At 39.6% G+C, this 16,371-nt stretch overlaps 1 protein-coding gene across 5 annotated transcripts in view; it reads left to right on the top strand.

Moving 5' to 3' along the window:
- The window catches only part of axin1 (axin 1), a 71,885-nt gene that overhangs the window by 20,459 nt on the left and 35,055 nt on the right, over positions 1 to 16,371 (top strand). For all 5 annotated transcript variants that reach the window (XM_007908205.2, XM_007908210.2, XM_007908208.2 and 2 more), the window contains exon 3: positions 12,352 to 12,492. In XM_007908205.2, coding sequence (XP_007906396.1) covers positions 12,352 to 12,492 — 141 coding nt within the window. The remainder of the gene's footprint in view (positions 1 to 12,351; positions 12,493 to 16,371) is intronic.

The raw sequence follows: 16,371 nt of genomic DNA on the forward strand, positions 1-16,371 counted from the left end.
TAGTGTCTCAGAGCGTTCAATGGTGACAAAGCTTGACCCGGAGTTGGGGAGACGTGGGAGATGACAGTAGCCACAAACAGGAAGGTCTTCAGATGTGATCTCCCGAGGAGGGGGGCAAGGAAGTGGGAGTGAGGCAGAGAGTTCCATAGTTACCGGGTGTATTGGCTGAAATCACAGCTGACGATGGTAGAGCAGGGAGGGCGGGGGGCTGGAGCCAGCTGAACGAAGGAGGTGGGTAGTGAAGGGAGTGTAAAAAGATCGGAAAGTAGGGAGGTCCTAGAGCATGCTGCCTAGATGTCCTGACGTGGAACTTGAACTTACAAAACCATGCATATGTGGCAGTGCCTGGACCTTGACTGGTTTGGTACTCTTAAACATGTTGATTGATCACTGTCAAATATCCGGCTCACCATATAAAATCTTGCATTTGCTATACAGCCTCATCACGTCTTCAAAACAAAGCGCTTCACAGGGTTTACTGTAAAGCATAGTAACTAATTTTAGCTTTCCTAAATTACCTTTCCACTTTTCAAATATTTGAGTATGTTAACATCCAGGTAACTGCTCTTCTCTCTGAACATTATACTATTTAGCATATACTCGCTCTCCTTATTCTCGCTCCCAAAATTATAACCTCATATTGTTCTATATTACATTTCATCTCATGTTTCTGCTCAATCTACTAATCTGTCCTGTAATTGTTTACAATCTTCTTATCTTAAATAATAATTCACTATTACACTCCCTAGTTTTGCATCATCAGCAATCTTAGAAATTGTACACTAGAATCCAGATCCATTTTATATAAATGGAGAAAAGCAATGGTTCTAATAAAGACCCCTGGGGTCATCACTATTTACATTTTTCCATTCTGAATAACAACTATGTACTTCCACTCTATTTCCTGCTCTTTAACCAACTTTCTATCCTCTTTTACGTCTCAATTTGTTTTTTTTAAAAAAAGCTACTTTCTTACCATCATCTTTGATACTGAATTGATTGCTTTCAGCAGTAAAAATGTGATTGGATGATCAACACCATCTGAATGTCATCAAGGTGGACTCTTATTCAAGAACTGGATGATAACCTCTTCAAAATGGGATGATTAAACCATTTTCCATTGGAATGGAAAACAGATGGTTATAAATGAAAGCACAGTAACAATATTGTTATCTCCAGCTCACCTCACTAGTAATGGTCGAGGGCATTCCAAGGGCCTGAGCTACTGCCAGCAATCGCCCAAGCAGATCATGTAAATGGGAAACAGTCTAAATCATTATCTTGCACCATCTCTTTTGCTTACTTTAATTCTCCTGCAGCTGACTGGCAAATCTACTATAAAGGAAGGGATATTGATTAAATCCTTGCAATTTTAATTGAAATACCTCAAAGAAGATTAATTTAAAGGCAGAAATGGCTATCTATAGGATAATTTGCTGGTAATGAGTTGCAAGACAGTAATTCAGTTGAGTGATTTGGACATATTAAACCACAAGAGCAAAGCAGCAGTCATTGTGAATGTCAGCAGAAGCTTGAATTCTTTGCCATAAAAAAAAGCTATGTGGTTGGCCTTTATGGTATAAGATACTGTATTATCATTTCCATGCCCCAACCATGGGGGGGGGGAAGAACTAAATGAACAGCTAAGATTGTTGCAAGAGGTTCAACTGCTGACCAGTGCACTCTGAATGAATTTAGCTAAAGCTAACAGTATCTATCCATAGACTCAATGTGATGTATTTGACCCCTCTCCTCCCACACTAAAGTCATTTATATTGCGGGTTAGAATCTAAGGCACAATTTTTCAAATAGTAACTTGATTATCTATCTGCACAACAACCCTGATCTTTGTCGTAGGCCCAAAACGTTGACTCACTTTCCTGACTCCATAGATGCTGCCTGACCTGCTGTGTGTTCCCAGTGACTTTTGATTTTGTTTCAGATTTCCAGCATCTGCAGTATTTTGTGTTTTGTTAAGTAATGTGCTTGGTTTAGGTGCTTGATACCAAATCCGTCAAAGAGAATTAATTCCATTCCAGTCTATTTTCAAGAAGCTTATTTAAAGGGGAATATTTGTAAGGCATATTTTACCTGCAAATAGAGATTTTACTGGTATTGTGGTCTAATTTGGAACCAACTTTGTATAATATAAATGAACTACATGAAACTTTCTTAAGAAGTGAAGAATGCAGAATATATTACATCCCCAATAAATGCTGCCTGGGGAGTCTTAAGTCTGTTGCCATAATGCTGATTTGAACTGCAAAAAGGTAATTATAATAAAAACTGTACTTAGCAAGACTGAAAACTGATCATTAGTAACTATTTTAAGAGTTTGAAACCTATGACACCCATCACTGGCACAAAATGCACGTAATTGAACATGTTTTCTATACACACAATGTTAAAATGTCCAAAAATGATCAGCAGGCAGTAAGTCATCTAGAGAGTTCAGTTGACTGATTTTTAAATGGCCTGAACGTTGCTTTTTATGAGTTAGGGTATTGCCAGAAGTGCTTAATGCTTTGGAGTGCTTTGGAGTTGTGTTTGAGCATTATAATTTATGTACAAATTATCACAATATGCAAATGTTGCATACTTTTGAACTGCCTTGACCCTACATGACTGATTTTTGATGTTGCATATCTATGCATTTTGGTGGCATTTGATCTACGAAGCTGGGGCTTAGCTTTCACCATCCACACCCAACAATAGTTTTCCAGTGCCACCTTTTGATCTGCGGTTCTATCTGATGTTAAGTCCTGGAAGAACTGTCGATGAGTCTGAAGCCATCTGATTTGTTCTTGCCAACCCTGCATGCCTCTGACTCCACAAAACATCTAGTTTGCTCACTCATGCTGAACCAGTTGATGTAGAATATCGGCATTCTGCTTGACCCCAAGTTGAGTTCAGATCCCGTATCTGATCCTTTGCAACAACCACTTCCTTTTGTTATCAGTTATTCATTTTGACATTATTAAAGATATCGAGGGAAAAAAAGGATCCAAAGGGACCACGTTTTCTGGCCACTGAAAGCAGGTCACCAATGAGAAAACAAGATTGATACTCAAACAGTAAATTCCACAACTAGAAAATAGTTGTGATTTGCAAATCCAATTTGTCCACACTACAATTCAGGTTTGCCTTTGCTGTGGTATTAGCCTGGCTGAGTTGGTAGCTTTCTCACTTCTGAGTTAGATAGATGTGGGTTCAAGCCCCGATTCAGGACTTTGAACTCACAGTATAGGCTGGAACTCTAATGTGGTGCTGAGGAGTCCTGTATTGTTGGAGGTGTTTGTCTTTTCAAGTGGTCGTTAAAAATCTCATGGTACTATTCAGAAATAGAAGGGAAATACACCTGATGTTCTGGCAAGCAATCCCCCAAATAAAATTGGTCAATCACTTCACGACTATGTGTGGGACATTGCTATGTTCAAATTGGCTGCTACATTTCATATTGCAGAATATCGCTGGAAATCATTTAAGTCTGCTGAGTGCCTCCCTGTAGGACAAGGGTACAGTTTGGCTCACTAAATTACCTTACAGAATTGCTACTATCCATGGTGTATTCCATCACTCTCCATACGGACAGGGCCATATCCGACCATTTCCTCCTCTCCAAGCCTTCCACCATCTCATTCCGCCCCTGAAAAAAGTGGCAGGCATCAAGCTCCTTCTGATATAGACTAGTGATGCAGTTTTTGGGTTGCTCAGCTGCAGTGGAGGTGTAATGGCCAGAAAGGAATCTCAAATGCAGTATGCCTTACAAACAGCTGTGCATGTTTTGGTGTGGAATTTTTTTCCACATTATAAGCCAGTCTTTTCCATTGTATTAAATGGTCCATTTCACAGCACTGAAGCTTCAGGAAATTATGGAACCTGTTCTAAAGTGTGATCTAAATCCCACATCTCTGTGTAACCAAACAAGTTGGTTAAAATCAGCATTGTGATAGAAGGAAAACTTTAAAGCTCCTTCCCCCACCCCCCACCCCCCAGCTTGAAATGTTTTCCAGTCGCATCAGCATTTTTGAAAAGCCATGGAGTGAGTGGCCTCTTCCTCTCCACAAATATCTCTTCCCTGACTCCAGAGGCATAGAAATTGTCCTATGGAGAATATGATCAACCATGTCTACTTTAACTGAAGCTGGGATCCTCAAGCAGATAGTTCTATTTTTGAAGGAATTAATCAATCCAACCGATTAAGTTGCGTATTAACTTTAAATTCATTTATTGGATATCCATTACTCTGGAGGAGGAGAAATTTTGCTCATAATTAGTCTCACTTGGAACCTGTAATTTTTAAGCATATCCCATCTAGTTCTCTCCTTACTGTCAGTCAAATAGTCTGCTTAAAATCTATGTAATTTCTCCTCACATTATTGTAACCACCTGGATCGTGTTCCTCGTCAGTCTTTATTTCTGAAGAGAACAAATTCAATTCTGTGAACCTAGAGCTCGAAGTCACAGTTTCAACAATGTTGCCTTTCTCTGAACCTTCTCCAATGCTTCAGTGTCCTTTTGCTCAAAACTATTTGATTGGCTTTGTGGTAGCAACTTCACAGTGATTGAAAACTTTCAGTGATTGCTCACTAATCACACCCAAATCCCTTTCATTCTCCACTCTGCTTTTAAAAAGTTAAAAGGTTTTTTTTCATAGATGTGTCGCAATCTGGCCTGCCTTGTAACAATAATAATAATCCTTGCAATTGATATAGCGCTTTTTCACATCTTCGAGGTGTCTCAAAGCGCTTCACAGAATATACTGAATTGACTATATATTTGTGGGCGAAATATGGCAGCCAATTGCACGTAGCAGTGTCCCACAAACAGTCGTGGATTGAAATGACCAATTTATTTTATTTTTTACTTGAGGGATTATTATTAGGCTCTGTGTGGTGTAAGGAAACTTGCCCAAGGTTTTGCCCTCTGCCGGGAATTGAACTCAGGTCTCTCGCTTGCAAAGCGAGTGCTCTAACCACTGAGCTACAGGACTCCACTTACTGAATATAACTGTTGAACTTGACACCATGGAAGAATTTAAATGAGAATGGGATAAATACAATAAAAAAAAAGGATATGGAGAATAATCCATAGCATTATTATTGCTTTATTATTGCGAAAGCAGGGCAATGGTTTTAAGAATACAGTGGAGGAACTTACACCAGCACAAAGATAGTTAAATGAATATGTTATAAACTTTCTTCAATTCTGTAGATGCTCCATGTTTACTTTTTTTTCAATACAATATCTTGTGTTTGTTTATATCTATTTGCTTCTGCTGAATTGTTCCCTGTCTTCATTTATTACTGCTGTTATTCACTTATTTGTCTAGTTAGGCATCAACAACTGCTCCCTACACTTTTATATCAAATATAAGAATTATTATTACACACTAGCACCTTTATTGCAAGACTATGTCTCAAAGTGTTTCACTGAGACCGAGTAGAAAGGGCAGCAAAGGAGGTGACCAATTGCACAGTCAAATGGATAATTTTTAAAATGATTTTGAAATCAGAAAGGAAGTGTATAAATATGGACAGATTTAGGGAGAGTTCCAAAGAGCAGCGACAAAGTGGCTGAAGGCTTGCCACAGTAATGAGACTTAGGGGTGGAGGGTTGTGAACCAGAACTGGGTTAGATTACATAGTGAGGTTATTTTGTTATAATGTGTTGTGAACTGGATCTGTTTTTTGTCTCTTGCAGTTTAACATGAATGTAGCAATGGGTGTGGAGATGGGAGTGAATGTTTTGTGACCACATTCACTCCTAATTCACCACACCCATAGCTACATACATTTTATATCGGAAGGAATCCTTAACTCACAGGTTCATGGCCTGATAGCAGACTCTGAATGAGTATGCATGGCAACCTACTGGATCCTAGAGAATCCAATGACAACTTTGTATTCTACTATATGTAAAGAATATCACCTGGATAAGGTACTGAAATTATATCTCTGAATGAGTCATTGCCTTCAAGCAAACAGGAGAGAACAAGGAGTGTAAGAAGCAAATCTTGAATGGTAGATTAGAGGAAATCAACATGTTCTCATACAATGTCTTGCTGCATTCTGAAAGGTCAGTTGACTTATTGAACCACAAGAGCAAAGATGCAAAACATTACAAACATTAATTTCCAGCCAAAAAATAGATAATAGATACAACAACAACAACAAGATTCCATTTATTGAGCGCCTTTCACGTCGGGAGGACGTCCCAAGGCGCTGTACAGTTGGGTCAGGACCCGAGCATTGGGGGGAAATGGTCAGGGGGAGGGGAGGGGAGGGAGGGAGCGAGGAGGGGGTAGAGAGTCGAGAGGGGAGCTGAAGGCACGGTCAAAGAGAAAGGTCTTGAGACCAGCCTTGAAGGAGGAAAGGGAGGAAGCGGCGAAGGCACTGGGGGATGGAGTTCCAGAGCCTCGGGGCTGAGAGGCTGAAGGCCCGGCCACCGATGGTAGGGCGGTTGGGGCGGGGGATGTGGAGCAGACCGGAGCCAGAGGAACGGAGGGTACGGGCAGGTAGGTAGGGGGATAGTAGGTCGGAGAGGTAGGAGGGAGCGAGGCCGTGAATGGCCTTGTAGGTGACGGTGAGGATCTTGAATTCGATCCTCTGAGGGATGGGGAGCCAGTGGAGGCGAGCGAGGGCGAGGGTGGGAGTGATGTGGTCCCGAAGCCTGGTGCGGGACAGTACACGAGCTGCAGAGTTCTGAATGACCTGCAGTGTGGAGGGAGGGCCGGGAAGGCCGGCGAGGAGAGAGTTCCCATAGTCCAGCCTTGAGGTGATAAAGGCGTGGACCAGAGTTTCAGCCGCGTGAGGGGTGAGGTAGTGCCGTAGTCTGGCGACATTCCGGAGGTGATGGAAGGCGGTGCCGGTTGTGGCGCGGATATGGGGGAGAAAGGACAGCTCAGGGTCGAACAGAACCCCGAGGTTCCTGACCGGCTTTGAGAGGTGGAGAGTGCGGCCTTGGATGCTGATGCTGTCAGCGCCTGAGGTGCGGAGGCGCTGACGGAGCCAATCAGGAGGGCCTCAGTTTTGCACACGTTGAGCTGAAGAAAGTTATCTCTCGTCCAGGACTCGATGTCGGACAGACAGCTGTCAGGACATCGGTGGTCGTGGAGTTGAGGGTAGAGGAGGAAAGGTAGAGTTGGGTGTCATCCGCATACATGTGGAAGTTAACCCCATGTCTGTGGATGATGTCACCACAGGGGGAGCATATAGAGGGTGAAGAGGAGGGGACAGAGCCCTGAGGGACACCGCACGAGACAGTGCGGGGGCCGGAGGAAAAACCATTTGTGGAGACGATAAAATAGATTTGCTCCAAAATAAAACATTTTTTAAAACATTTAGCATTCTTTTGGGTCAAGCTAAATTACTCATTGTCAACTATTATAAACAAGTTGTTTGTTGTTTACCCTTACAATGCAGACCATAACGGTAAAGAGATTTAGAACAGCTTAATGAGATCTAAATGTGATTTTGCTCAAATTGATAGCTGGGGAAAGATCATGGAAATCTTTTTTTCCCCTATTTTTACTGAGCAAAATGCAATTTTATCATTGAGAGTTGAGTATAAAGCCATTCCTTTGTGTCTCACACATTTTCTAGTTTGCAGACCATAGTTGTCTTATAGCTGGAAGAATCACATGTTTTTTATTGCTGATGAATTTTGGTTTTGAAAATCATTTGTGCTGATGGCAGATAAAATGATGGCATCAGTGAAATGAGAGATTATTGAAGCATCACATGATGAATTTTGTTTTTGAGTTTATTTAGTGGGAAATGAATTTGTAAATGATTACAGGGAAGTGCCATGTGCAGTGTTTATTACTGTTCCTGACAAATTTGTCGGCTGCCTCAAAAATTACAAATGCTTCCTGATGGTTATAGGAACGGAGTCAAAAGATTATGCATAAGAAATAAAATGGCAGTGTTCAGTGGGTGTTAGTACAGTAGTGAATTAATAGCCGTGATCCAATCTTTGTCGTCTTAAGTTTTACTCTTGTTTACTACATCTTCAGAATAGTCCTGTTAGATTACAGGTTTTTTAAGATTATTTTAATTATTGTATGCAGAGCAGTATCTGAGTAACTTGCTGCTGTCAAGATTGTTTTAGTAAAGAATTGTGAAACCTTAATTCTATAGTAACATTAGAGTATTAAACAGAATATTCTGTTTAACTGCCAATATTGGAAGTTTTTGCAGCTCAAAATATTACCTCACAAAGGTGCATTACTAAATATAGAAAATATTTCAACTCAAATCCTATTTTATTTTCCCTACTCGCTTCTTCTTAAGTCTCTGGCAAAAGTTGTGTAAAGTTCCATGAGCATCATTGACCTTCTAGTACTAGACCCAAGGGCCTTTCTTGGGCAGCCTTTTTTGGCAGACTACTTCACTGTTGAAGGCAGTGCCATTGACCCTAATCCAAACATCCATATGAATGGCCTTTGCTGTAGGGGGTCACTGAATACAATCTGGGGAAACCTCGCTGATTCTACCATGTCCACCCTAGCATATGGTTGCCGATGTCCGTTCTGTCCCTCTAGCCTAGCTTTGTGATTCCATTTATACATCTGCGGGAAGAGCCAATGTATAGTGCAGGAGTGAGTACCACAATTAAAAAAAATCTTTGCAAGCGAGAGACCTGAGTTCAATTCCAGGCAGAGGGCGAAACCTTGGGCAAGTTTCCTTACTCCACACAGAGCCTAATAATAATCCCTCCAAAACCAAAAACAATAATAAATTGGTCATTTTCAATCCACGACTGTTTGTGGGACATTGCTGTGCGCAATTGGCTGCCGATTTCGCCCACAAATATACAGTCAATTCACTTTACAGTATATTCTGTGAAGCGCTTTGAGACATCTAGAAGACGTGAAAAGCGCTATATCAAATGCAAGGATTATTATTATTATTATTTACAATATATCTTGTGGAGTGCTTTGAGATGTTCTCCCGATGTGAAAGGTACCATATCAAATGTAAGTAGTATTATCAAGTAAAGGATCGGGGGAAGGAGGAAGCTACCAATTTTAAACTAAGTGTTCTGCAACGCCTTTATTTTGCAGCAGGTCAGTACTGTTTTTTGTATTTTGTATACCGAGACTAAATTTACAGTTTTTTTTTTGGTTCTGCACCGCTCTCCAATGCAGTATCAGTAACCTAGGTTATTCCATTACTTTAAAATATTCCCTCCTTGTCTGAGGTCAGCAATTATCTTTCCCCCTCACAGCCCGTGTTTGGGAATTAACTGAGGAAAAATCACTTGCATGATTTCAATCTCTATGAAAAGAGTAAAATAGGAATTCCAAATGTGCACAATTCACTTATCCCATAAATAAGCATTGAACATTGTTAGCCAAGTATAGCATGAACATGTGGCTCACATAGAAAATAAAGAGTACAAAATGAGCTGGGTTTTTTTCAAATGCACAATTCATTAAATTTGCAATAATGCAAATATTTTGAAAATTCTAGTCTCATTTCCAAGCCTCGTTATCGTCTTTTTATGTTTTCTGTAAATAATTGGAAAACTTAATGTTGATTGTTAGAGCTTTTACTTTTGGCCATTAATTCAAATGGATTACGAGCTTTCAATTTCAGCAATCTTTTGATCCAATATTTTTTATAAGTACAGTTTCATAACAGTAACAATGGATGAAATGACATTTCTGTTTTATGGTGTCTAATGAGGAAATCCAAAGGTACTTTAATCTTTCAAAACAGTTAGGTGTATCTATCAAAAAAATGTTACTAACCATTTGCATATTTAATGAAGGTAAATCATAAAAATTACAGAACAAAAGAAGCTGATTCTGCCTAGCTGTGATGGTGCTAGCTGCTCAGTGGATAACAGATACAGTAAACTCCTTTTCACTCGACCTGACTTAACTTGCCACAACCGCTTAAGTAGCCCCCCCCCCCACACACACACACACACACACCTATGCCACTCCGGATAACTCGCTGTTTATCTCTTTTCCCTTAGAATTACAAGTTATCTGGAGTTTAATGTATCAGGAACTCCCTCCCTGGTAGTTTCCTACTGAGCAGTATACCTTAGCATGAGATGCATGCGAGCATTGCCACCATCCTCCTGCCCACAGCTCAGACATACATACCTCCCTATCCATTGAGTGATGGTTCTACCATTTGGGGATGCCGGGGCATGATCAGCATCTGCAAACCACAAACAGTTCCAGTGGAAACAGCTCCATATTTTTCCAACTATTCGTCAGTAAAACTTCTCATCCTTGGTATAGCCCTTGGAAAAATCAGTAGCTGGATAACTTGGTGGTCAAACCCAATGCATGTAAAAGCACAGAACGTGAAAAGATCCACCATCCTGTTAAAGTGAATCATTGTAGTCTCCCTGTGTGATCCATTCTTCTTATGGATTTAATCTTAGGAAGAAAGATTCTATAAAGTTGATTTGGGTCATTTTTTTCTTCTTTCTTTCCCCCCACAAATGCAAACACAAACACTAATCTCCACCAAAAGAAGTGAAATTGAATCAAATGAAACTGCAGAAAAATATACAGTCAACTCACTTTACAGTATATACTGTGAAGTGCGTTGAAACGTTCTTGAAGAAATGATAAGACACTATATCAAATGCAAGGATTATTATTTATCTAACCTCAAATCCTATATTCATCCTTCATAGGATATTTCCATTGTTTTAGTAGCTCAAACAGTCTATAGAATTATTTGATAATCCAAATCAGCATAACCTATAACAATGAATCCTTCTGCAATAGGCTGTGTCAGGTTTGTGTTTTCTTCCTACCATATACTGCAGTCTGTATTATACTGTGGTTTGAGAAGAGAAGATACTGGCAAATGTTAGATAAATATTTAGCAGCAATATTTTATAAAACAAATTTTCTACAAGCAATTTCAGAACCTCATTGGGTATTTTCTTCGAAATGTTGTTAAATGGCAGATTGACATTAATAGGAAAGTATAATTCACTTCAATAAAGTGAATTGTTTCTAAGGTATAACTTGCTGTTGTGTTTACCTTACCTTAAATCCTCACAGGTAAGGTAAACACAGTCTTTAATTCTGCGGAAATTGGTACTGTTTTGTGATTGGCAAGATTAATTGCCATCGAATCTGCATCAGTTCAACATGTAAATTGCAAACGTGTCCCATTGGATTGTTCTAAAAGTCATATTTTTGTTGGAGTAATATTCAATTTTGAGCTTGAATGGTACATAAATTGGTAAGTGGAGTGAAATCTGATCGCCTTACTGGTGAAGAGCAATGGTGTGAATGTATTCATGAGTTAGAAAAATATGGTATTCCACTGGGAGCCATGTGGTGTCCTAATTAAACATTGAACACACTAAAAAATGTCAGCACTTTGTGCACCTGTTCATAAAAAAAATTACACTTTAAGGTCAGCACTTTGCTTCCATTATGTCATGTGATCAAAATGGTACATCTATGGCACATTAAGATTCATTGTGGTATTACTAGACGTAGTATCACAAAGATTGTGGCTAGTTTATTGATAGAATGCTATATCAAAAATCTAGGACTTGATGCAATAATTTATATTTGGTGAAATCTGACAATCTGGAAAGTATTCCCATCATGTTTATCATTGTGGCAATATCTCTGATTCCATTGTTTTCTCAAATACAGTATAATAATAATCCTTGCATTTGAAATCGCCCCTTATCACGTCTTTGAGACATCGCAAAGTGCTTCACAGAATATACTGTAAAGTGAATGACTGTATTTTGTGGCCGAAACGTGGCAGCCAATTGCACACAGCAATGTCCCACATACAGTCGTGGATTAAGTGATCAAATTTTTTTTTTGGAAGGGATTATTACTCTCGGGAAAGCGATCCACCAATCGACTAACAATCGGGTTCCTACCTACTGCTAGGTGAACAGAGGCACGTGGAGTAAGGAAACTTGCCCAACATCTTGCCCTGTCCGGGAATTGAACCAGGTCCTCCTGCTTGCAAGGCGAGTGCTCTAACCACTAAGCTACGGGTTTTCTGCTGCCCGCCCCCCCGCCTCCAATTCTTACAGACAACAACTTGAGTTTATATAGCGACCCTCATACATGGGGTAACATCTCAGAACATTTAACAAATACACATTTTCCCTCTTTGTTTTGGTTGGACTGAATTCCACCTTTCATTTCTTGGAATTTTTGAATAATGGTAATTTTACTGAATTTGCAAAGAAATTTAACAGCGAAGAAAATGAAGTGCTTCTTCAAGTAAGGTTCAGCAATTGAGAGTTACTCAATAAGCAAAGTTAATTTCTTGCTAAAATGAAAAATTCGCTGTCATGTTTTAGTGTGCTAATCCACTGCTTTTTTTTAATCAGGCATGGGGCATGGCGTGAGCCTGTCAACCCTTACTATGTCAACACTGGGTATGCCCTGGCACCAGCAACCAGCGCCAATGACAGTGAGCAGCAAAGCATGTCAAGTGATGCGGATACCATGTCATTGACAGACAGCAGTGTGTAAGTATCTGCACATTGCATTTTTTAAATACGTCAGAACTTAGTTGCATTGTGAAACTTTGTAATGTATATACTGATATAATTCTATTTGTATTTTATATGGTCTGAGTTTAAATCTTGTCTATCGTGAATTCAAATTTTAAACAAATGAAGTTAATCATAGTTAGAAATGTTTAACTGTTAAGCACGCACCCCATGCTTTCTCATCTGGAGGAGATCTATCAATGGTTGAATGGTGTTCAATAACAACAACAATTTGCACTTATAAACCACCTCTCAAGTAACATAAAGTCTTCAAGTACTTTATAGGAACTTTAGTTGAGCCTGAGCAAATTGGAAGATGGGAGGCTAGAAGAGAGGCGAACAAAGGTGCAATGAAAAGGGTAGGTTTTCTGGAGGGTTGTGAAAGCAGAGGGGTGCAAAGTGAGGGAGATTTTGTGAGAGTGAACCAGAGAGTGGGGGCAAATACTCAATTCAGTATTTTTAAGGCCTGATTTTGGCAGAGTATAAGAATAGTTTTTCAAATCGGATTGTAGAAGGTATTGCTTTGATGAGGGTGGTTTGCAGCTAGCTGCTGGTGTTCCCTTTGTTTCAAGCATCAAGTTCAACGCTGTCAATTTATCCACAATGACTCTTAAGCCTGCAGGCCTGCCTGATTAGATTGTTGGTGAGAAGCTTCCCTTGAAGGTTGTAATGTTCAACACTGGAGGCATAGTGCTGACATTTGAGCATCACTCTTTGTTGAGCCCCAGAGATTAACTTTTTAATAATAATAATCCTTCACATCTTTTAGACATCTCAAAGCGCTTCACAGAATGTACTGTAAAGTGAATTGACTGTATATTTTGTGGGTGAAACGCGGCAGCCAATTGCTCACAGCTGTGTTCCACAAGCAGTCATGGATGAGTGACCAAATTATTATTTTTTTTCTTGAGGGATTATTATCAGGCATGTGGAGTAAGGAAACTTGTCCAAGGTTTCACCCTGCCAGGAATCAAACCCAAGCCTCTTGCTTGCAAGGCGAGGGTTCTAACCACTGAGCTACAGAACTGTGGTTTTTACAAGATTTACAAGAATGGTACCAGGAATGAGGGACCTTGATGATGAGGAAAGGTGAGAGAGGCCGGGATTATTCTCATTGGAGCAGAGAAGGTTACGAGGAGACCTAATAGAGGTCTTCAATATCATGAGGGGATTTGATAGGTTAGAAAGGGAAAAACTGTTTCCACTGGTGGGTGTGTCGGTGACTCGAGGTCACAGATTCAAAATAGTATCTAAAAGAAGCCGAGGGGAGGTGAGAAGGAATGTTTTCACGCAGCGAGTTGTTCAAATCTGGAACGCATTGCCTGAAAGGGTGGACGAGGCCGATTCAATAACTACTTTTAAAAACGCGGTGGACGGGTATTTGAGGAGGACGGGTTTGCAGAGTCATGGGGAAAGGGCTGGGGAGTGGGATTGACATTACATTGCTCTTTTCAAAGAGCCGCACAGACACGATGGGCCGAATGGCCTCTTTTTCTGCTGTACGATTCTATGATTCTATGACTTCTAAATTTCCTATGGCTTCTGAGATTGTTTCTGGAATATTCCTTGAATATCCAAAAACTTTGACCATCATTTTTCAGATCAATGGCTACCTAAATAACAGGTGACATTGCTCCACATCTTTGTCTTTCACACATTAGTCATTCCATTGTCCAGACACATATACAATGGCATTTAAATGTACAATATTATGCTCACATTACTTGTCTTAGCCCCAGCCCATGAGAGCCTCCTGTTACACTAGTACCTTTCCATCTGGCACCCAAGAGTGGAGGCCCCATAAGATTTAGATTGAAATTCCAAATCCATTTCATATTGGAAAGTTACAACATGCCAAGCAGCGAAACATTCATCTCACAAGATTTCTCCAGATTTGGTCTAAGAGATGAAGGGTCATTACTTGACCTGCTGAACAACAGTACCACTCTTAAAAAAGAATTGGAGATAATAAAAATAATAACAATCCTTGTATTTTGATAGAGTGCTTTTCATGTCTTCTTGACATCTCAAAGCGCTTCACAGAATATACTGTAAAATGAATTGACTGTATATTTGTGGGCAGAACACGGCAGTCAATTGCGCACAGCAGTGTCCCACAAACAGTCGTGGATTGAAGTGACCAATTTATTACTGTTTTTTTTCCTTGAGGAATCCCTTGGATGCAGAGAAATCCAGTTACATACGTCCAGTGAGATCCAGTGTGGAATGTAACTGGGTAGAGTGAGAATTTGTCCAATGGCTAATATGGTTTTTAGTTATTGAATATTATTAATAATAATAGTGTTTTTGTTTATTCAAATCTTTGAGGTTGATATGGCATTCTCTTGTGTGTCATTCTTAAGCGAAAAGTGATATGGGGAAATCTGTAATCAGGTTTTGGCACACACGTTCTTGGGCCTAGTAAGGGTGGGTATCGTTTGCAGTATAAAAGTATCCAGTACCAAAGATCATCTCAAACAACTGATGTTTTGTGCCTAAGATAGAAGAGGGGTTTGATGAACAGTCAACCGCTGATTTGTTTTTTAAACAGAATTGAAATTGGGCAGGTCTGGTTTTGAATCTCTGACTTGTGCAGAGTTATTATTGGCCTGTGTTTCTGGTGGAAAATAAATATTAACCAGCGTTGCTACTCCTGGTTGTTAAGTGCAGCGGAACCCCTGTCTGTATGGGCATGAGGTGATTGTGTTGGGTGTAATCTATACATGCCCTGTATATATGCGCTGTAACTTTTGGAAAAATTAGGGTGTGACAGTCGAGCTGCGTGCTAGTGAAGTTGGAGTTATTCAATAGTCCGATCTTTATTTGCTGCTTCACTTCGTAACCGGTGACATTTCTACTTCACAGCCTTTCGCATGTGTGACCTTTTAAGATGCATTATCCAAATTACTGTCAAAACAGATTCTTTGCTTTTATGGTAGCTTGATGTAGTTTTCTCTGCTTTTTTTTGGTTATTGGTTTTGAAGGCACAAATAAGAGTTCTTTCTGGATTGAGTAAACCCTTTTCATTATCTTTGATCAAATGTGTTTTTTGTTTTTACGGTATAAAAATTTAGGGCACATTGATGGCACTTATTTTATACAGTAAAATGGAAGTTTTTTTTCTTTGATGCACAAATGAAGACTTGCCTTTTGGAGGTAGTTATAAATAATTTATAGTTCCTTTGATATGGATGAGTTCTGCTTTCTAATTTGCATTCTTTAATCTGAAATTGTCCCTTTCTTTGGGTAATGCCCTTTCCTGCAGTAGAGCTGTGTAACTATTAAGTAGCAACTGTTTCCCTTTGCTTAATTCAAAGATTCTTCTTGTCTGGCACCATGAAACTACTGCTTAATGTCAGCTGCGTCCAGGCTATTTCTAGCTACAGACCAACACACGGCCAATGTGCAAATTTTTGGTGTGGAAGTTGGAGAGACGATTTGTTTTGAATTTTAAAGACAGCATCCTTTGGTATCTTAGTTCAAAAGTGCTACACTGTTTAAAAATTTCTTTCTGTTAGTCTTGGAAATGGGACGGAGAAAAGATAGTAGGCTAGAATTGGAGGTTTAAATAGCTTCTTTTTATTGACCTGGGAATATGTGGTCACCGCAGCTGTTTCAATGATGAATGTAGAGTCCATTTTTAGACAGCCATGCGCTGTACCTGTAGGTGGTTTGTACCAGAAGGCCACATTTTATTAAACCATTAATATGCTGAACTTTCAAATCTATCAAATCGTATTTAATTATATATTTAACAAAATATTTACTTGTTACTTAAGTCTTTTATACTATTACATGAAGTGGTTCAGTGCATAGTGGTTGATGCAAGATCTTACAAACTAGGTTTTAAGTGTC

Source organism: Callorhinchus milii, unplaced genomic scaffold (assembly GCF_018977255.1).
Source record: "Callorhinchus milii isolate IMCB2004 unplaced genomic scaffold, IMCB_Cmil_1.0 Scaffold16, whole genome shotgun sequence".
NCBI classification, from domain to species: Eukaryota; Metazoa; Chordata; class Chondrichthyes; order Chimaeriformes; family Callorhinchidae; genus Callorhinchus; species Callorhinchus milii.